Here is a 23,001-nt window from a genome sequence, read left to right as displayed (position 1 = left end):
TCTCCTAGAGATGAACGTACTTTGGTGTGCGAAAAGTGCAAATCAATCCCAAAACGACAGCAAAGGACCCTGTGAAGATGCTGGAGGAAACAGATACAAAAGTATCTATATCCACAGTAAAACGAATCCTATAGACGTAACCTGAAAGGCMGCTCAGCAAGGAWGAAGCCACTGCTCCAAAATCGCCATAAAAAAAGCCAGACTACGGTTTGCAACTGCGCATGGGGACAAAGATCATACTTTTTGGAGAAATGTCCTCTGGTCTGATGAAACAAAAATATAACTGTTTGGAGGAAAATGGGGAGGCTTGCAAGCCGAAGAACACCATCCCAACCGTGAAGCACGGGGGTGGCAGCATCATGTTGTGAGGGTGCTTTGCTGCAGAAGGGACTGGTGCACTTCACAAAATAGATGACATCATGAGGTAGGAAAATGATGTGGATATATTGAAGCAACATCTCAAGGCATCAGTCAGGAAGTTAAAGCTTGGCCGCAAATGGGTCTTCCAAATGGACAATGACCCCAAGCATACTTCCAAAGTTGTGGCAAAATGGCYTAAGGACAACAAAGTCAAGGTATTGGAGAGACCATCACAAAGCCCTGACCTCAATCCTATAGAAAATGTGTGTGCAGAACTGAAAAAGCGTGTGCGAGCAAGGAGGCCTACAAACCTGACTCAGCTACACCAGCTCTGTCAGGAGGAATGGGCCAAAATTCACCAAACTTATTGTGGGAAGCTTGTGGAAGGCTACCTGAAATGTTTGACCCAAGTTAAACAATGTAAAGGCAATGTTACCAAATACTAATTGAGTGTATGTAAACGTCTGACCCACTGGGATTGTGATGAAAGAAATAAAAGCTGAAATAAGTCATTCTCTCTACTATTATTCTAACATTTCACATTCTTAAAATAAAGTGCCGATCCTAACTGACCTAAAACAGTGAATTTTTACTGGGATTAAATGTCAAGAATTGCGAAAAACTGAGTTTAAATGTATTTGGCTAAGGTGTATGTAAACGTCCAACTTCAACTGTACATACCCCAACCAGAATCCATGGATTACAGGCAACATTCGCACTGAGCTAAAGGGTTGAGCTGCCGCTTTCAAGGTGCGGAACTCTAACCCGGAAGCTTATAAGATATCCCGCTATGTCCCCTGACGAACCATCAAACACGTCTTACGTGGTGGCAGGACCCGCAAACTATTACAGACTACAAAGGGAAGCACAGCCGCGAGCTGCCCAGTGACATGAGCCTACCAGACGAGCTAAGTCACTTCTATGCTCGCTTCGAGGCAAGCAACACTGAGGCATGGATGACAGCGTCAGCTTTTCCGGACGACTGTGTGATCATGCTCGCCGTAGCCGATGTGAGTAAGAACTTGAAACATGTCAATATTCACAAGACAGATTACCAGGACCTGCGCTCTGGGCATGTGCTGACCAACCGGCAGGTGTCTTCACTGACATTTTTAACCTCACTGTCCGAGTCTGTAATACCAACATGTTTCACGCAGACCACCATAGTCCCTGTGCCCAAGAACACTAAGGTAACCTGCCTAAATGACCACCGACCCGTAGCACTCACGTCTGTAACCATGAAGTGCTTTGAAAGGCTGGTAATGGCTCACATTAACACAATTATCCTGGAAACCCTAGACCCACTCCAATTTGCATACCACTCAAACAGATCCACAGATGATGCCATCTCTATTGCACTCCACACTGCCCTTTCCCACCTGGACTAAAGGAACACCTACGTGAGAATGCTATTCATTGACTACAGCTCAGCGTTCAACATCATAGTGCCCTCAATGCTCATCACTAAGCTAAGGATCCTTGGACTAAACACCTCCCTCTGCAACTGGATCCTGGAATTCCTGATGGGCCGCCCCTAGGTGGTGAGGGTAGTGCCATTGTGAATGTCCCTGGACAGCATGGAAGGAATATCACCATGTGCACAGCCGTTAGCCAGCAAGGCACCCTCCATCACCATGCCAACCTTGGTCCCTACAACACCGCCTTTCTCATCACATTCCTGGATACACTACATGGCATCCTCATTCCAGCTGAGCAGAGGGGTGGACCAGAGCAGCCTAGGTATGTTGTCATCTGGGACAACGTGCGTTTCCACCGGTCTGCTCTGGTCCGCAACTGGTTCACTGCCCACCCACAATTTATTGTTCTATACCTCCCACCATATTCCCAATTATAGAGGTTTTTTTCAGCATGGTGATGGAAGGTGTATGACCGCCAACCTTTGCACGCATGCCTCTTCTCCAGGCAATGAAGGATGCATGTGGTGAAGTTGATGTGGGGGCTTTCGGCGTCTGGATCCGTCACTCCAGAAAATTCTTTCCCTGCTGTTTAGCCAGGGAGAACATCGCTTGTGATGAAGATGAGGTGCTGTGGCCAGACCAAAATAGGAGGCAGGATGCAGCCTTTCTTCTTACATTTTGCATGTTTTTATCTTCAGAGTTTTGAAAGAATGAGCCACTTACATTTTTTGGGGGGGGGGTACTGAAAACCCTTTATTTTACTGAATGTTTTTCCTGGTTCTCTCCTGTTGGGTATGGAACGTTTTACATACAAAACAAGTGTTCAAAAATACTGCATTTTGGAAATGAATGACAATGTTTTTGTTACTGTATTGCATGTGGTGTGTTTATGTATATTTGAGTAGGTATACATTACTGTAATAATATTTTACAACCGGCTAAAGTGTAACACTGAAAATGCAAAAGGCATAAACCTACTGATAGGATATTCATAGTAGTGTTTCGTGTTATTGGTTGGTAGACAGATCTATTCATATGATCTGTGTCATTTTGATGCAAAAAAAAACTAAAAAACATTTTGGACAGAGGAAACAGTTTTGAATGCAGTGTTTGCATTTTTGTGTTTAGAGTTTTGGAAAAATGTAACAAACATTTCGCATCTCCTGGCTTCCACACATACGGATGCAGACCTTTGGAACATTACATAAAAAAGTCTAAATCCATTTAATATAGCCTACACCTTCACATTAAATCCATTATTTTAGACAGGTCTAAAGAAACATGATATGAACGAAATGTCTATTTCAGAAGAACAGAATAGCATACTCTTGAGTTGTCCTTATGTTAGGCGCTGATATGGCTATGCCATATGGCTGTGGGCTACACCAAATAATTTCAGGCAAGATTTGCTTAGAATTCATTTGTATTATTTTATAGTATGAAAATACAATTGAACATAGCTGAATAAAATAGAAAGGATATTTTCTTCAAATGATTTCCAAGGGAGTGCACACATGTGGCTAACAAACTTGCGATAAACGTTGGCCTATATGTTTTGATTTTTAATACATTCTTAAGCTGCATGATGCGTCTGATTTGAAAAACGTTCCATGAAAGACACGAGCTCTGATTTGTTTCTTGTGCAGGCTGCACACACTTCATCCGTATCTCATTCACAATTTGACAAGCACTTGATAATATTCTCACCAGGCCTCGAATTTCCCAGGGACATCCCTCGTGTGGCCATAATGCCCCCTAAAAAAAGCCTAGACTTTTGCGACCAAAGTGGCTGTTGTGCCCTTGGGCTGAATATAATAGTTATAATTCCCTTCTCCCGGTTGCCGTGCTCCGGAGCACGTCTCACTCACGTCTCTCTCAGATCTCAATTTTTATTAGCCAATGCCCCTCACGTGATCGGGTCCTTCTCACAGGCATCTCAGTGCCGAAGTAGGCTACAAGTGAAGACACGTCGGGGATGCAACTGCATGTGTCACTCTTATCAAATTCTAAGGCCATATTGAAGAGGTAAGAACTGTCCACATTTAGCCTACTTTCGTCAGCCAACAAGATGCGTAGGCCTAACGAACAGCAAAAGCATGTCAATCTACTGTCCCCCATAGTACAAAAGTTGACCTATTCTAATGGGCAACTTGTCCTTCTGTGCGAGAAATAAATATCCCCGACGTAATATAACCACTCGCATAACATTTTATTTTTTATTTTTTAAAGCCATTAGGCTGATGGAACAGATCAGAACATTTAACTTAATGTTGATAAACTATTAGGCTATTTCTTTACATTATAAGTGCAAAAACGCACACATGGCAGTAGGCTATAAGCGTGAATGTTCCAAAATGCAATAAATTCGCGGGAAAACACTTCTCAAAAATGACCGCAATTGTGATTATGCATTTAATGCTTTATTATTAAAAAGGTGCATTTTTATCTTGAAACTCATGCACCGCCTGTTAGGCTCTAGAAGAGTTGTATATCAGATTAATGTGCTTAGTTTTCATTTGTTATTTGGCCACCTTATCAAAACATATAGGYCTATGGGCTAGGCTACATGAGGTGTCCACGACTATGATTTGAAAAAGTCGCAAAAAARGACGTGTGCCGTTTCTTGCCTTTCTGCACACATTGGACATCATTCACCAGTGATGGGCTAATCCTGCCACCCATCAGACTATTCTTGATTAAAAATTGTCTTTACATTTACTAAATAATATATGTGTGAAATTTCTTTTGATTTAGAATGGACCATTACCATGCACCTGTCAAAAATACATAATCTATGTACTTAGATAGTGAACAGAGGGCGCTTTTCCCATGGTTTATTTTCATGCCAGCCAGGTAGGCTATACTCCTGTTGTAAAGCAAACCAATGTGCTTAATATGAGCATGACCTCATGGGCTTTCATTAAGTGTTTGATTTGATATTCGATTACATTTGCATTGATGCCAGAGTGATGAGGGACAATAGCACCAACACAAACATAGGCACAGACACATGCATACACACAATACATACACACGTACACATGGATTTTGTGTTGTAGATATTTAGTTGTGAATGTACCTGTTGTGAATGTATAGTAATGTTTTAATTTTATACAGTGCATTCAGACCCCTTGACTTTTTCCACATTACAGCCTTATTCTAGAATTGATTAAATAGTTTCCCCCCCCTCAATCTACACACAATACCCCATAAGAATCTTTGAAAATCTATTAAAAATAAAAAACGTATACATCAGATTTACATAAGTATTCAGACCCTTTACTCTGCACTTTGTCAAATCACCTTTGGCAGCGATTACAAGACGCGAGTATTCTTGGGTATGACGCTAAAAGCTTGGCACCTGTATTTGGATAGTCACTCCTGTGTTGTCTTGGCTGTGTGCTTTGGGTCGTTGTCCTGTTGGAAGGTGAACTTTCGCCCTAGTCTAAGATCCTGAGCGCTCTGGAGCAGGTTTTCATCAAGGATCTCGCTGTACATTTCTACGTTCATCTTTCCCTCGATCCTGACTAGTCTCCCAGTCCCTGCCTGCTGAAAAACATCCCCACATCATTGATGCTGCCACCACCATGCTTCACTGTAGGGATGGTGCCAGGTTCCCTCCTGACATGACCCTTTGCATTCAGGCCAAAGAGTTTAATCTTGGTTCCATCAGACCAGATCATCTTTTTTTCTCATGGTCTGACAGTCCTTTATGTGCCTTTTGGCAAACTCCAAGCAGGCTGTCATGTGCCTTTTACTGAGGAGTGGCTTCCGTCTGGCCATTCTACCATAAAGGCCTGATTTGGTGGAGTGCTGCAGAGATGGTTGTCATTCTGGTTGTCATTCTCCATAGAGGAACTCTGGATCTCTGTCAGAGTGACCATCGGGTTCTTGGTCACCTCCCTGACCAAGGACCTTCTCCCCCGATTACTCAGTATGGCCGGGCGACCAGCTCTAGGAAGAGTCTTGGASCATCTACGGACAATTCCTTCAACCTCATGGCTTGGTTTTTGCTCTGACAACTGTGGGACCTTACATACAGTTGTGTGTCTTTCCAAATCATGTCCAATCAATTGAATTTACAACAGGTGGACTCCAAATTAAGTTGTAGAAACATCTCAATGATGATCAATGGAAACAGGATCCACCCTTTGCTATGAGCTCAATATCGAGTCTCATAGCAAAGGTTCTGAATACGTATATAAATAAGGTCTGTTTTGATTATTTTGAATATATTTGCAGATAATGGGGATCCATAATAAATACAGATACAAATACAATAGAGTGCGGAGTACTAATCATCAAGTTTGGTAGGCTACTAATGACCATCAGCAGGATCAGAGCTTGGCAGTAATACAATCACCATAGCAGCCGTAGACATCACCACCTTTAGTTTTTAATCGAACAATGTTCATGCCTGGAACAAAAATGTTTCTGTCCCAAATGGCACTCTATTCCCTGATACATTTACAAGCAGCAATCTGCGAATGGTACATACTGTACATTTTTGGACTTGTAAATTACTGATTATATCTCCATTGATTCTTCAAGAATATAACTTAGAAATGCCTTAAGAGCTTAGTTCGACTGCCGTTCCCATCAGAGCCCAAAATATAAGCTTTTACTACTGCCTTGCAGGTAAACAATGTCATTGTTCTACTAAGCTATTCGGTGGGTTTCGTTCTCCGTTTGTACATATTTTGAAGCATGCATCGACGCAAGCTTCAACAGAAGGTATGCAGAGAAATATGACAACGACAAAAAATGCTAAAATGTCTTGAAATCAATAGCGGCCATTATTTGAGCTCAGGCAAGAGAAAAACTCAGGATTTGGAATGAAATGTTGCCCATTCACATTTCATAAGTTGCCTGACTACAATATTTTAGCWTGATATGTTAATACATACTGTATTCATTTTTGCATGTTTACCTGCCTATAATACCTACACACTGGAGTGTGCGTAGATCACAAGCCCATAGTAAGTCAATAAGGCGAACTGGCAAGCTAGTTAGCCACAAAGAATTGGTAGCTAGCTACCCATGGAAAATTGACAGCTAGTCATCTACTTTGCATAACATTCGTTTGAATTTGTTTATGACTGTTAAACTAGATGGCTAGCTAGATTATCATGTTCAGTGAATGGGTAGGTGCAGCATGCCATAACAGTAGGGGGAGTGCGATTGCTTCTCAAATGTAATATTTTATTCACACTCGCGTCCTCACAAGAACATGCTCAGGAGAACATCCTCTGAGCATGAGTGTGGAGCACAGTACTATGAGCATAGAGAAACACCCATGGTCTGATTAGAAACCCACTGAACAGGTTGGTTTAGACCACGGGGTGCGGTCGAGGTTGGGTTAAAGAGGACAACACTCACCCTGTCCACAGGTCGGGGGTCGCACTGATCACACAGGTAGTGTTCCACCTCCGCCTCAAGCCGCATGCAGTCAAAGTGCTGCCACACCTGTGACAAACAGACATCACCGTTTACACTGACTCTCACCAGGATCACAGCCAAAACGAACACTAACAATTTATATTAGAGTGCCATGCTTAGCAGTCTCTCAMATAACCAACTCCTGCTTTAAAACATTGCTTCCACAGACAAGAACAAACACTCACCATTCACTCAGAATCATCAGGCAGGTACCACTACATTCAACAAGCCTGGAATCCAAACTGAATATTACTTGGTTTTACTACTAGAGTTACTGATATTCAGTTGTATCCATATTCAGTTTGGATTCCAGGCCAACATTCAACACAAAAATGAGCCGGCAGTGTTTGGCTGTGTCCCAAATTCACCATAAAGTGCATTACTTTTCACAAGGACCAATAGGGCTATAAGAGACAAAACTAGGCCATAGGACTCTGGTCAAAAGTAGTGCACTATGTAGGGAATAGGTCACCATTTGGGACTCTATTCTCCAGACCCTCTCTCACCATGCACTTCTCACACTGGATCATCAGGCCCTCATCTTTGTACATGCCGCAGATGCAGCGGATTATGTCATCGTCTTTATCGTGGGTGCCCGGCCAGCCCCCTCCGTGGTGGTGATGGGCGTGGTCTCGCTCCAGCGAATCCGAGCTGTCCGCTTCGCTGGCTGTCTCCCCAACGATCTCGTCGATCTGAACGGCAGCCTCGTGGCGAGCTCCRTAGTAGGCCTTCCTCAGCCGGCACACATCCCTCCCAACCGAYGACTTCCGCCCGTAGTATTTCTGCCAGGATGGAAGGTGCACAGGGCAACAACGTTGAGAACTTGGGAAATAGTGTGTGTTGTAAAGTGGAGTCAAAGACCAGCTCCCATGAAAATAATAACAAAGCTACCTAAATAAGTTTGACCAGGCTTCCAATATCCCACTGGGAATTCTAAGGCCTTGCACAAGGATACATTTTCCCTGGGGTTCATTGCAGACACTGAGGGCCTTTGGACGGCGGGCTAAATTACTTTCAAGGTGCACTTCAAACTTCCGCTTCATTGACGGGTTTGCTGACAATGTCATGAAAACAATGCACGCGTCGATGGGGCAGAAGTCTGTGTGTTGTTATGATTCTAGACAGTCAGATAGCTAGCAACAAGACAAGAAGCTGCCATGTGGGGAATTGTAGGTGGCTCATTTCAGCTCTTATCTTGTTATTGATACCATGTCTTGTGTTTGACCTGGCAAAAATTTGCTAGCTAACCAACAACTTTTACAACCTATTTGAGCTGCAACAAGAGCTCATTGTGCAAATGTAAGATTTGGAGAGGAAATATAATTGACAGTGCCAACGATCCTTTGACTTTTAACCAAAAACGCCTGTTTTGCTCCTCGGTTGCGCACACATCGGTTTTGCTGCTAAACAACCCCCCTGTCTAGCAATGAGTACCCTTAAGATTCCAGTGGCACTTACATCCTGCACAGTAAATCAAATATACCTCTGTGCTGTGTGTGTAAATGATCCGTGGCCGTGTATATCCCATAGGGAGGAGGATTGTGGGAGACCCACCTCTGCATTGCGGAACACTTTGAGCATGTCGGTGTCAAAGGCCTCCACAGTCTTGTAGTGCCCTGTGGTGATCTGCTTCTCAATGGTGCTCAGGTCCAGCGGGTCTGACACCTTCTCATAATACTGCGTGTTCCTGGGGTCAAACACACACACACACCACAATGAGTCATGGGTGAGAGCCAAAACTGGGCCTCTTGTGTCATAAATCCAAACATGATCGTAATGGTTGCAGGAAGCGATAAGAACATTGAGGGCGTTCTGACCTGGATAAGACAAAGTGTTGCACAATACACTTACATACAGTAAACATGGGTGAAAGCACTAGCAGGCATAATGAAAACAAACACGCAAACGCTTACCGCTTTCTTGAAGGTAGGTTGACCAGCGGAGCAGCAAGGGTCTGACCAGCTGAGTCTACGGACAGAGAGAGATGTTTTATTATATTCGGCAGAGTATTTCCTTTTACTGTTATAGGGCATAAATATACTCAGGGGAAAATGTGTCTTTGCCAATTTGAATCAGATGTACATCAGTAGACGTTTGTCGAGGCAAAAGCCACACAGGTAAGCCAGTTGTAGTGGTCAGTACAAGCACGTGGACTGAGTCCTGTTGAGATTGGGTTGCATTACAGAGAAGTGTTGACTTTATACTGTCTTGCTCATTTGCTTGAATTAAAACCCGGTGACCAGCAGTCTCTCTGAATACATCAGAGATGGCAATGAAAGTTTGTCTAGAGACTAGGGAGTTTATGTGAAGGAGTACAGTATGTGAAGGAGTACAGTGTGTGAGTGATGGAGTGTGTGTCAGTGTGTATCGCATGTGTGTTTGTATCACTGACCCTTGTAGCTGGTGATCATGTCACAGATCTCTTTGAAGATGTGTGCCAGGCGGGCGGTGCGGGTGACCTCCGTGTTCTCCTCGGCTGCCGCCAGCCTCCGCGTGCGCACCGACCGGGACGTCTGCAGCGCCGAGAACTGTGTCAGGAACACGTCTGCGACGACAACGTGACAAACACACACACACACACAGAGCAATTGAGTCAACAAGCCATCAAAAACATTGACACCATATACAAAACATACCCATTATATGTAAGCAATAAGCCACAAGAGGCAGCGCTGTATCATGAATAGTCACAGGTAAATGGCGTTGTTCGGGCCAGTCAACCCATTTACCTGTGACTGTATTCATGATACAGCACTGCCTCGTATACGGCACGTATTGCTTAAATATAAAGGCTATGTTTTGCTTTTAGAAAAAATACAATGAATTACAGTTCCAGTCAAAAGTTGACACACCTACTCACAAGGGTTTTTCTTTATTTTTACTATTTTCTACATTGTAGCATAACAGACTATAAAATAAAAGAGATAAATCTAAATATATTTTTGATTCTTTAAAGTAGCCACCCTTTGTCTTGATGACAGCTTTGCACACTCCTGGCATTCTCTCAACCAGCTTCATGAGGTAATCACCTGGAATGCATTTCAATTAAGAGGTGTGCCTTGTTAAAGGCACGTTTGAGCCAATCAGTTGTGTTGTGACAAGGTAGGGGTGGTATACAGAAGAGAGCCCTATTTGSTAAAAGACCAAGTCCATATTATGGCAAGAACAGCTCAAATAAGCGACAGTCCATTACTTTAAGACATGAAGGTCAGTCAATACGGAAAATTTCAAGAACTTTGAAAGTTTTCAAGTGCAGTCGCAAAAACCATCAAGCGCTATGATGAAACGGGCTCTCGAGGACTGCCACAGGAATGGAAGACCCAGAGTTACCTCTGCTACAGAGGATAAGTTGAAGTTATCAGCCTTCGGAATTGCAGCCCAAATACATGCTTCAGAGTTCAAGTAGTAAACATCAACATAAACTGTTCAGAAGAGACTGTGTGAAGGAGGCCTTCATGGTCGAATTGCTACAAAGAAACYACTACTAAAGGACACCATTAAAAAGAAGAGACTTGCTTGGGCCAAGAAACACAAGCAATGGACATTAGACCGGTGGAAATCTGTCCTTTGGTCTGATTTGAGATTTTTGATTCCAACCACCGGGTCTTTGTGAGACGCAGAGTAGGTGAACGGATGATCTCCGCATATGTTGTTCCCACCGTRAAGCATGGMGGTGGTGTGATGGTGCTTTGCTGGTGACACTGTCTTATTTATTTAGAATTCAAGGCACACTTAACCAGCATGGCTACCACAGCATTCTGCAGCGATACGCCATCCCATCTGGTTTGCAATTAGTGGGACTATCATTTGTTTTCCAACAGGACAAATACCCAAAACACACCTCCAAGCTGTGTAAGGGCTATTTGACCAAGGAGAGTGATGAAGTGCTGCATCAGATGACCCAACCTCAACGCAATTGAGATGGTTTGGGATGAGTTGGAACGCAGAGTAACGGAAAAGCAGCCAACAAGTGCTCAGCATATGTGGGAACTCCTTCAAGACTGTTGGAAAAAGCATTCCTCATGAAGCTGGTTGAAAGAATGCTAAGAGTGTACAAAGCTGTCATCAAGGCAAAGGGTGGCTACTTTGAAGAATCCAAAATATTTTTACATTTGTTTAACACTTTTTTTGGTTACTACATGACTCCATATTTGTTATTTCATAGTTTTGATGTCTTCACTATTTTTCGACAATGTAGAAAATAGTACAAATAAATACAAACCCTTGAATGAGTAGGTCTGTTCAAACTTTCGACTGGTATTTTACATATTTTCTTTAAAACCTTATTTTGAAAAGTTAATTATTTCACCAGAAGATATAGTGCAGACAAATCTGGTTAGTTATTTCGGACGTGACCCAAGTTATTAATAATTTTTGCATAGTTGTATCGTCTAGGCACCGTTCACAGTCTATGTATGGTACAGAGATTGAAATTCCAAAGTAAAAATTGTTCCGGGGTCGGASAGGTAGACAGCGAAGCTTATATTAACCCCCACAGTACCAAACTAAATGCTAGGCTGGAAGCAAGGAGAAATAATGTGCGAGCTGAGATAAATACAAGAGATGATTTGGAAAGCAACATGATACTCTTATGGGAGAGGCGCAGTGATCATTTTCAGATGGAACTGTTAGCAGGCATAGTGTGCCTGTGACGGCAAATACAGCACGGTTTGGACCRCTGCTTAGCCAATCAGCATCCAAACAACCAGTTATATAAATCAGGACTAAACTGCGGCGAGTTTCACCAAAAGCTTTGTGGCACTAATATCATCACAAGTCTATTRTAAGCAAAGGAGGAAAGATCATGCTAGTGTTACAAAGCTTTTTGGAAAACTTACCTCTGGTACATTCCTGCATATAGAAATAGAATGATTATTCTAGTTCTGTGATTCTGCACATATGGCTATGGTCCCCTGTTTCCTCTCTCACACTCGCCTCTGACTCCTCACACACTGACCTGACTTGATGTTTCCATCRTCGCGGATGACTCCTCCCCAGCGTGTGTAGATGGACAGGCCGCCACTGGCCTCCCTCTCGCCTTCCCTCTTTAACAGCTCCTGCTTCTCCCTCATCTTCTCCCAGTTCCTGAGCAGGAACACCCGGTGTTTCAGCACAAAGTTTCTGAGCCACGGAGAGAGAGAGCGAGCGAGAGCGGTGAGTATGTGTGTTGTGTTGGCATGTGCATGATGGGGAGAGTGGTTGAGTGTTTGGYACGTGCGCGCAGTGTGTGTGTSTACCTCTCTCTATTGGACATGGGTTTCATGAGAAGGTGGGGATAAAACTTGCTGCTGTCACTTGATTCCTCCTCCTTGGGAAAAGAAGGGGAGAGTTAGAGATACGAGTACTGCTGATCATATGCCTCTTAAGTCCACCCATCTCACTATTCATGTCCATTGTGTAATCTTTTTTATTATAGAACCTTCCACGCCACAAAAATATCCTTTGAGACAAAGAACCACACTGTCCTACATACACACTGCCCCTTAAAATAAACTTAACCAGGTAGGAGACCGCACTCTACGTTACAGAGCTAAAGAAATAGCAAAAATTGGACTGATTTAGGATCAGAATATGTCTTTGTGCATTATGCACCGTATGCTGTGTAAAAACGTCCGACAACGGTAAATATCAAGACCCATTTACGGCAGCAGTAACAAGACACCTGATAACCTTTTTTCCTCTGACATTTCCTCGAGTCTCACTCCCCCTCTCCCTTACACGCACTCGTTTTTTCAGCTGGTGCTTGGACTTGCGTTTCTCCTTGAGTCGACCCAGCCGCCGTGCCCCGCCCGTCTTCCCAGGCATCCCGTTGATTCGCTGACTCTTCCCTCCAATGATACCCCGGCAGCCCTCAGAGCCACACTTACACACTTGCTGGAGAGAGAGAGGTGGGGGGCGAGAGAGAGAGGAAGCAGCCGTAGGAGGGAGAAGGTAAGGGGAGAGAAGGTCAAGGTATGAGGTGACACAAAGGAATGTGTAGTGTATGCCAGGAATAGAGAACAGTGGGGAGAATTTAGATCAAAGATCGAAACCCAGTTGAGCGCTCTCAGATGGTAATATAACCAAGAGAGAGATGGGGGTAGCCTGGTCCCAGACCTGTTTGTGCTGGCTTGCCGTGGCAAAAACAGATCTGGAATCAGGTTAAGTTGGGTCTGTAACTGGGAGGGGATTGGAGAAGATGGTCGATGTGCAGCCACACCCACCTGCTCTTCGGTGTTGAAGGAGTGGAAGTTGTAGTCGTAGGTGAGCTCCGTGCCGCTGCTCTGTCCCTGAGGGCGAAGAGGCCGATCCTGTACACCCCATTCACCGACCTGCAGGAGCAACAGACAGGAGGGAAGAGAGTGAGCGGAAGGGAGAGCTCAGATTTGCCCAGGCAGGCTTTGAACTTGAGCATAGGGCACAGCCTGAGCATAGAGCTCTGGTCAAAAGTAGTGCACTATATAGGGAATAGGGTGCCAATTTGGCAGCATTCTTTCTTCATCTCCCTGCACAGTACAACCGTATAGGCTGCACTTTCCCTTTGCTGTCTAATTTTTCTCCTGTGAGGACAAAAAGCAGTTTCGGCACATTTTCTCTGGGCACTAGTACAGCTGTGTCCAAGGCCCCAGCTACCACGCCGTATAATCGTTCTTCTGTGACTAGATGGATGACGGCCGCGCTTCACACTAGAAATTCTCTATCCCTGTAGATCTCTTATTCGAGGCCTGCTCCACACCACAGCAGAGAGACAGTTGTTAGATTGGTGTGCCCTAGTTTACTGACTGGATGTTCACGAACGGCAAGGAGGAAAACCGGTAACCGTCTTTATCAACAGTCGTGAACCGTTTTTACGGTATGCGTTCAGGTCCTTTCGGGGTTAAACATTGGGGTTTTAACAATACTTTCAACAATGAAAAAGCTATGAAAAAGCTATTTTTTTTCAACTGGCTGCAGGTGGGTGTGGCTAGTAACCCTAGGAAGCTCTTTGCCACTTCTCCTCCCTCCTGAATCCTCCCCCCCCCCCTCCTCCCTCTCTGCGGATGACTTCGTCAACCATTTTGAAAAGAAGGTCGACGACATCCGATCCTCGTTTGCTAAGTCAAACGACACTGCTGGTTCTGCTCACACTGCCCTACCCTGTGCTTTGACCTCTTCTCCCCTCTCTCTCCAGATGAAATCTCGCGTCTTGTGACGGCCGGCCGCCCAACAACCTGCCCGCTTGACCCTATCCCCTCCTCTCTTCTCCAGACCATTTCCGGAGACCTTCTCCCTTACCTCACCCGCTCATCAACTCATCCTTGACCGCTGGCTACGTCCCTTCCGTCTTCAAGAGAGCGAGAGTTGCACCCCTTCTGAAAAAACCTACACTCGATCCCTCCGATGTCAACAACTACAGACCAGTATCCCTTCTTTCTTTCTCTTCCAAAACTCTTGAACTGCCGTCCTTGGCCAGCTCTCCTGCTATCTCTCTCAGAATGACCTTCTTGATTCAACTGAGACTGCTCTTCCTGTGTCACGGAGGCGCTCCGCACTGCTAAAGCTAACTCTCTCTCCTCTGCTCTCATCCTTCTAGACCTATCGGCTGCCTTTGATACTGTGAACCATCAGATCCTCCTCTCCACCCTCTCCGAGCTGGGCATCTCCGGCGCGGCCCACGCTTGGATTGCGTCCTACCTGACAGGTCGCTCCTACCAGGTGGCGTGGCGAGAATCTGTCTCCGCACCACGTGCTCTCACCACTAGTGTCCCCCAGGGCTCTGTTCTAGGCCCTCTCCTTTCTCGCTATACACCAAGTCACTTGGCTCTGTCATATCCTCACATGGTCTCTCCTATCATTGCTATGCAGACGACACACAATTAATCTTCTCCTTTCCCCCTTCTGATAACCAGGTGGCGAATCGCATCTCTGGAGACATATCAGTGTGGATGACGGATCACCACCTCAAGCTGAACCTCGGCAAGACAGAGCTGCTCTTCCTCCGGGGAAGGACTGCCCGTTCCATGATCTCGCCATCACGGTTGACAACTCCATTGTGTCCTCCTCCCAGAGTGCTAAGAACCTGGCGTGATCCTGGACAACACCCTGTCGTTCTCAACTAACATCAAGGCGGTGACCCGTTCCTGTAGGTTCATGCTCTACAACATTCGCAGAGTACGACCCTGCCTCACACAGGAAGCGGCGCAGGTCCTAACCAGGCACTTGTCATCTCCCGTCTGGATTACTGCAACTCGATGTTGGCTGGGCTCCCTGCCTGTGCCATTAAACCCCTACAACTCATCCAGAACGCCGCAGCCCGCTGGTGTTCAACCTTCCCAAGTTCTTTCACGTCCACCCGCTCCTCCGCTCTCTCCACTGGCTTCCAGTTGAAGCTCGCATCCGCTACAAGACCATGGTGCTTGCCTACGGAGCTGTGAGGGGAACGGCACCTCCGTACCTTCAGGCTCTGATCAGGCCCTACACCCAAACAAGGGCACTGCGTTCATCCACCTCTGGCCTGCTCGCCTCCCTACCTCTGAGGAAGTACAGTTCCCGCTCAGCCCAGTCAAAACTGTTCGCTGCTCTGGCACCCCAATGGTGGAACAAACTCCCTCACGACGCCAGGTCAGGGAGTCAATCACCCCTTCCGGAGACACCTGAAACCCCACCTCTTTAAGAATACCTAGGATAGGATAAAGTAATCCCTCTAACCCCCCCCCCCCTTAAAAGAGTTAGATGCACTATTGTAAAGTGGTTGTTCCACTGGATTATCATAAGGTGAATGCACCAATTTGTAAGTCGCTCTGGATAAGAGCGTCTGCTAAATGACTTAAATGTAAATGTAAATGTAAGAGTTGCTGAAATTCCTCTTCACTTAAACGGTGGGATGAACATGTTGAGGTCCAATTTGCGTTTTCATTCAACCCAACCAGACAAACGATAATAGTTATGTATCTTAGAGAAGGAACCAATGATTCAGAACCCTGCTTAACCAGACCTACAACTGTCGTGCTTGATCCTGACTGAGGTGTGCAATCCTGTAATAGTCTGCAGGTTGGTCAATTGGTTTATCTCAGTGAAAGGGCTTTAAACTGTTTAGTGTGGTATACTCGGGCATAGTCCAGACGACGTGATCTTATCAGGTTATCGTGACAGAAGCAGACCATTAAGTGGAGGGGGTGAGGGGATTTAGGTGCAGATTTACAAAGCGTCTGCACCAGTATTAAGTTACCTCTCAGCAGTGAAAATCTAAGCGACAACTGTCTGTTTTACTTCCTTTCAATTCCATCTCGTAACCTTGGTTTTACCTTGTGTTCTAYCTTTCATGTATTGTTCCCTGTCAAAAATAACAAGCTTGGTAGACACTTAGTAAATCATACTATTGTGTGTTAACAGACTGATTGTCTTCTGTACTAGAGAATTAGCTCCTCAACATGAGCCTAAGAGACAGTTTCCTGGAAACAGATTAAGCCTTGTCTAGGACTAAGAAGCACTTTTAAATGGGAGAATATCCATTGAACATGCTTTTCGGTAAAATAAGTACTGTGTCCGGTAAACCGTCCCTAGCTGAACCCCAAGCACTACTAGAGTTGTCATGTGTGGCTCAGTTGGTAGAGCATGGCGCTTTCAACGCCAAGGATAGTGGGTTCTATTCCCGCTCGGGCCACCCATACCAAAATATATGCACGCTAAATGGCATATTATTGTCTTACTAACTCACCACTTCTGCATCTCACAGTTGGGTTCACAGCTGTGGTTGATGAAGCGGGCCTCGTTGCCCATCCGGTAGCTGTCGATCACCATGCCGCTGTCCAGGTTCAGACAGTATTGGCCGCTGTGGGCAAAGTACTGCTCCATCATGCGACTTCTACAGGACACACAGAGGGTGGGGAAGAGCGACATTAAAATATAAAAATACTATACAGCGTTTAGGAACAGACTGACACTACAGAACCAGTCAAAAGTGCACAAAAATAGAATCATGATTTAACGGGGAAGAATACATTACATTTGGCCGCGAATCCTTCCCAACTTACACTTAAGTCAAATTTTCTCTTAGTCATAAATTGATGTCAATGGGAGACTACGGGCTCTATATTCGGCTGGCGCTAAGGAGGCGCAAAGGCCTATTTATATAATGAATATGAATTTAAAGGGCAGAAATTAAATATACTGTGTCTGTAAAATGTATAGATTCAGAACTTTTGTTTAATAGCACAGTTATAAATATCGGGTAAATAGAAATCAAACTGGACGGACATCAGAAATAGATGGGAGAGGTGCAGGTAACAATTGTAAAATACATTATGTCTGTAAAATGTATATAGTATGTATCAGCTGGAAGTAGAAGCCTAAGTGCTGTTGTTTACTAGTTTACTCCAATTAGGGGAGGTAGGGTTTGTGGGAAATATATATACAGTGGAGAGAACAAGTATTTGCACTGCAGGTGCAGGTTTTCCTACTTGCGCAAAGCATGTACAGGTCTGTAATTTTTTATCATAGGTACACTTCAACTGTAGGAGACGGAATCTAAAACAAAATCCAGAAAACTACATTGTATGATTTTTAAGTAATTAATTTGCATTTTATTGCATGACATAAGTATTTGATCACCTACCAACCAGTAAGAATTCCGGCTCTCACAGACCTGTTAGTTTTTCCTTAAGAAGCCCTCCTGTTCTCCACTCATTACCTGTAGTAACTGCACCTGTTTGAACTCGTTACCTGTATAAAAGACACCTGTCCACACACTCAATCAAACAGACTCAAACCTCTCCACAATGGCCAAGACAGAGAGCTGTGTAAGGACATCAGGGATAGAATTGTAGACCTGCACAAGGCTGGGATGGGCTACAGGACAATAGGCAAGCAGCTTGGTGAGAAGGCAACAACTGTTGGCGCAATTATTAGAAATGGAAGAAGTTCAAGATGACGGTCAATCACCCTCGGTCTGGGGCTCCATGCAAGATCTCACCTCGTGGGGCATCAATGATCATGAGGAAGGTGAGGGATCAGCCCAGAACTACACGGCAGGACCTGGTCAATGACCTGAAGAGAGCTGGGACCACAGTCTCAAAGAAAACCATTAGTAACACACTACGCCGTCATGGATTAAAATCCTGCAGCGCACGCAAGGTCCCCCTGCTCAAGCCAGCGCATGTCCAGGCCCGTCTGAAGTTTGCCAATGACCATCTGGATGATCCAGAGGAGGAATGGGAGAAGGTAATGTGGTCTGATGAGACAAAAAGAGCTTTTTGGTCTAAACTCCACTCGCCGTGTTTGGAGGAAGAAGAAGGATGAGTACAACCCCAAGAACACCATGCCAACCGTGAAGCATGGAGGTGGAAACATCATTCTTTGGGGATGCTTTTCTGCAAAGGGGACAGACGACGACTGCACCGTATTGAGGGGAGGATGGATGGGGCCATGTATCGGCAAGATCTTGGCCAACAACCTCCTTCCCTCAGTAAGAGCATTGAAGATGGGTCGTGGCTGGGTCTTCCAGCATGACAACGACCCGAAACACACAGCCAGGGCAACTAAGGAGTATCTCAAGGTCCTGGAGTGGCCTAGCCAGTCTCCAGACCTGAACCCAATAGAAAATCTTTGGAGGGAGCTGAAAGTCCGTATTGCCCAGCGACAGCCCCGAAACCTGAAGGATCTGGAGAAGGTCTGTATGGAGGAGTGGGCCAAAATCCCTGCTGCAGTGTGTGCAAACCTGTTCAAGAACTACAGGAAACGTATGGTCTCTAATTGCAAACAAAGGTTTCTGTACCAAATATTAAGTTCTGCTTTTCTGATGTATCAAATACTTATGTCATGCAATAAAATGCAAATTTACTTAAAAATCATACAATGTGATTTTCTGGATTTTTGTTTTAGATTCCGTCTCTCACAGTTGAAGTGTACCTATGATAAAAATTACAGACCTCTACATGCTTTGTAAGTAGGAAAACCTGCAAAATCGGCAGTGTATCAAATACTTGTTCTCCCCACTGTATGTGGTTATGTGCAGGGTTGGGGAAATTACTTTCTAAATGTAAATCAGTTACGCTTACTAGTTACATATCCAAAATTGTAATCAGTAACTTTAGGTTGAGTAATCCAACCTACTCTGATTACATTCAGTTACTTTTAGATTACTTTCCCCTTAGGCATTAGAAGACAAAAATGTATATGTTACCAATTGAACGACATCTATTGAAGTTTAAAGTTGACATAGCGGCCATATATGGATGTTGATTTTACTTTATGGGTTGGTTATGTACAGTGGTTCCTCCTTTAAAAGTTGAGAGCTTACACCGCGGGTTTGAGAGGTAATTTGTGGTTTAGTACGGTACCCTGCGTCACCATTTCATTGCACCAGACCAGCGCAAGGGGGAGTTAGAGCACTGATTATGCTTTTGGTTCCTACTGTGTCTCTGACAATGAATGGGCGACATAAACCTAAATAGAAACAATAATTGTGCACGACTTCAGTATTACCACTTCCGACCGGTCACGTTGTACAGCGCCTGGTGGCGCAGCGGTCTAAGACACTGCATTGCAGTGCAAGCTATGTTGCTACAGATACTGGTTCAAGACCCATGCTGGTCTTGACTGGGAGACCCATGAGATGACTTAAGTTTTTTCTCCCTCTAAAAATAGAAATAAACTGGCTTTATTACAAATTAGTAACAATGTCTCACCCATGTTCAAGAATTACCTTTTCTTGCTAATTTACATTATTTGAAAATAAAAATTACAAAATATTAAGGGCATTGCATTTTATATGCGCTGATAGGAAATGTCCTGCTTTCTAGTGCAGTCTGCACATTCAACTAAAACATGTAACTAATATGGCATCTTAGTTATTATAAATGATAAAACTCAAATGAAATGTTATTAGTTATGGATTCATAAATTATGGGAATAAATATCCCTGAATTACAGAAATATCTCCAATCCTCTATATGTAATTATTGGCGGAGAGTCACGTCATATTTATCCATATTATGTAGGCGACATGAGTCTCACTTGTGTTGAGTAATGTGCTGTTAAAAGTGGTGTAGGTCTCATTTAATCAAAGAGCATATTGAAGTTAGAAGCAATAGCCTACAACTATTTATCACCGTTTCGTGCTTCTCTGAGGCAAGTATGGGGGGGACTGGTCTTGATAAATCAATGACACCTTTATTTTCACCAAAACTCCGTTTGGGTATTGGTTAGACTAGAATGATAAAATTAGGGTGAGAAATGTTATGCTTTTAGTGTAACCTTTATTTAACTAGGCAAGTCAGTTAAGAAATTCTTATTTACACTGCTCAAAAAATAAAGGGAACACTTAAACAACACAATGTAACTCCAAGTCAATCACACTTCTGTGAAATCAAACTGTCCACTTAGGAAGCAACACTGATTGACAATACATTTCACATGCTGTTGTGCAAATGGAATAGACAAAAGGTGGAAATTATAGGCAATTAGCAAGACACCCCAATAAAGGAGTGGTTCTGCAGGTGGTGACCACAGACCACTTCTCAGTTCCTATGCTTTTGGCTGATGTTTTGGTCACTTTTGAATGCTGGCGGTGCTTTCACTCTAGTGGTAGCATGAGACGGAGTCTACAACCCACACAAGTGGCTCAGGTAGTGCAGCTCATCCAGGATGGCACATCAATGCGAGCTGTGGCAAGAAGGTTTGCTGTGTCTGTCAGCGTAGTGTCCAGAGCATGGAGGCGCTACCAGGAGACAGGCCAGTACATCAGGAGACGTGGAGGAGGCAGTAGGAGGGCAACAACCCAGCAGCAGGACCGCTACCTCCGCTTTGTGCAAGGAGGATAGGAGGAGCACTGCCAGAGCCCTGCAAAATGACCTCCAGCAGCCACAAATGTGCATGTGTCTGCTCAAACGGTCAGAAACAGACTCCATGAGGGTGGTATGAGGGCCCGACGTCCACAGGTGGGGGTTGTGCTTACAGCCAACACCGTGCAGGACTTTTGGCATTTGCCAGAGAACACCAAGATTGGCAAATTCGCACTGGCGCTGTGTCTTCACAGATGAAAGCAGGTTCACACGGCACGTGACAGACGTGACGAGTCTGGAGACGCGTGGAGAACGTTCTGCTGCCTGCAACATCCTCCAGCATGACCGGTTTGGCGGTGGGTCAGTCATGGTGTGGGGTGGCATTTCTTTGGGGGCCGCACAGCCCTCCATGTGCTCGCCAGAGTAGCCTGACTGCCATTAGGTACCGAGATGAGATCCTCAGACCTCTTGTGAGACATATGCTGGTGCGGTTGGCCCTGGGTTCCTCCTAATGCAAGACAATGCTAGACCTCATGTGGCTGGAGTGTCAGCAGTTCCTGCAAGAGGAAGGCATTGATGCTATGGACTGGCCCGCCCGTTCCCCAGACCTGAATCCAATTGAGCACATCTGGGACATCATGTCTCGCTCCATCCACCAACGCCACGTTGCACCACAGACTGTCCAGGAGTTGGCGGATGCTTTAGTCCAGGTCTGGGAGGAGATCCTCAGGAGACCATCCCCACCTCATCAGAGCATGCCCAGGCGTTGTAGGGAGGTCATACAGGCACGTGGAGTCCACACACACTACTGAGCCTCATTTTGACTTGTTTTAAGGACATTACATCAAAGTTGGATAGCCTGTAGTGTGGTTTTCCACTTTAATTTTGAGTGTGCCTCCAAATCCAGACCTCCATGGGTTGATACATTTGATTTCCATTGATAATTTTTGGTGTTTTATTTTGTAGTCAGCACATTCAACTATGTAAAGAAAAAAGTATTTAATAAGAATATTTCATTCATTCAGATCTAGGATGTGTTATTTTAGTGTTCCCTTTATTTTTTTGAGCAGTGTACAATGGCAGCCTACTCCTTCCTCCCCGTTGGGGAATTGAACCCCAGTCTCCCGCAGGACACAGGATTCTTTAGCTAAATAGCCCAGTACAGTACTCCCGAACCTCACATTGTACAGCACCATATTTTCAGTTCCCAGAAACCCAGAGGGTTTTTCATTTTCTTTGGAATAGAAACACCATAACATTAATCAAAAGAATCCCAAACTCTAAAAGTAATTAAAAAGGTATATACAAATGATTTGTCACATTGTGTTTACAATAAAGAATGTAAACAAGATGTAAACACAACGCTTTGTTTTTATTTACAGTAGTGATGGACAGCTGGTGGCATTTTGACAAACAGTTTTTCAAACACTTGTAGCCCGATTAGCAGGACAATAGACTCTTTATAGCACGGCTACTGTAGGTATGAACATCCCCTATACCTGCAATGTATTCAATGCTTAAGGACTCTGAAGTGTTACATTACTAACTCAAAACAGCTGTACAGTATTTCTTCATCAACATCTTTATGCTTTCGTTAATAAAATAATGATAAAAATACTCTTTCAAAATGCTGATTATTTAGTTATGGATCCATAACAAACTAATACGGGAATAAATATCAGTGAATTACAGAAATAAATTGTTGCTGCTTACTGGAAAATACTCTTTCAAACACACGGTCACGTTGTACAGCTCCATTATGGCTATTAGCAGGGCTATATTTTGGCCTTYATGGGCGGCGCACAATTGGCCCAGCGTTTCTCTCCCTCTAAAAACAGAAATAAATGTTTGCCTTTATTCAGATTACAATATTTATTCTGTTTTTTTAAAACTAAATAACCTCTAAAATATAGTTATATATTATCAAGTTGATGACACGGTCATATAGCCGGCACCTACATAAAGCTGAGTGACACTCATTCATTCATGGCTTTGGATCAAAATAATTCAGTACCAACATTCTTCCTGATAGTCTTAAAGAAACG

General features: G+C 44.3%; 1 protein-coding gene across 1 annotated transcript in view; it reads right to left on the bottom strand.

The window, feature by feature from the left end:
• The window catches only part of ash1l (ash1 (absent, small, or homeotic)-like (Drosophila)), a 58,087-nt gene that overhangs the window by 8,131 nt on the left and 26,955 nt on the right, over positions 1-23,001 (bottom strand). The window contains 11 exon segments of the mRNA XM_023975088.2: positions 7,158-7,244; positions 7,724-7,999; positions 8,772-8,904; positions 9,131-9,185; positions 9,610-9,762; positions 12,175-12,338; positions 12,455-12,525; positions 12,942-13,091; positions 13,421-13,482; positions 13,485-13,528; positions 16,894-17,040. Coding sequence (XP_023830856.1) covers positions 7,158-7,244; positions 7,724-7,999; positions 8,772-8,904; positions 9,131-9,185; positions 9,610-9,762; positions 12,175-12,338; positions 12,455-12,525; positions 12,942-13,091; positions 13,421-13,482; positions 13,485-13,528; positions 16,894-17,040 — 1,342 coding nt within the window.

The sequence above is a fragment of the Salvelinus sp. IW2-2015 genome, linkage group LG30, assembly GCF_002910315.2.
Source record: "Salvelinus sp. IW2-2015 linkage group LG30, ASM291031v2, whole genome shotgun sequence".
NCBI classification, from domain to species: Eukaryota; Metazoa; Chordata; class Actinopteri; order Salmoniformes; family Salmonidae; genus Salvelinus; species Salvelinus sp. IW2-2015.
The sequence above is the reverse complement of the archived record's forward strand: the minus strand, read 5'-3'. Positions and strand labels throughout refer to the sequence as shown.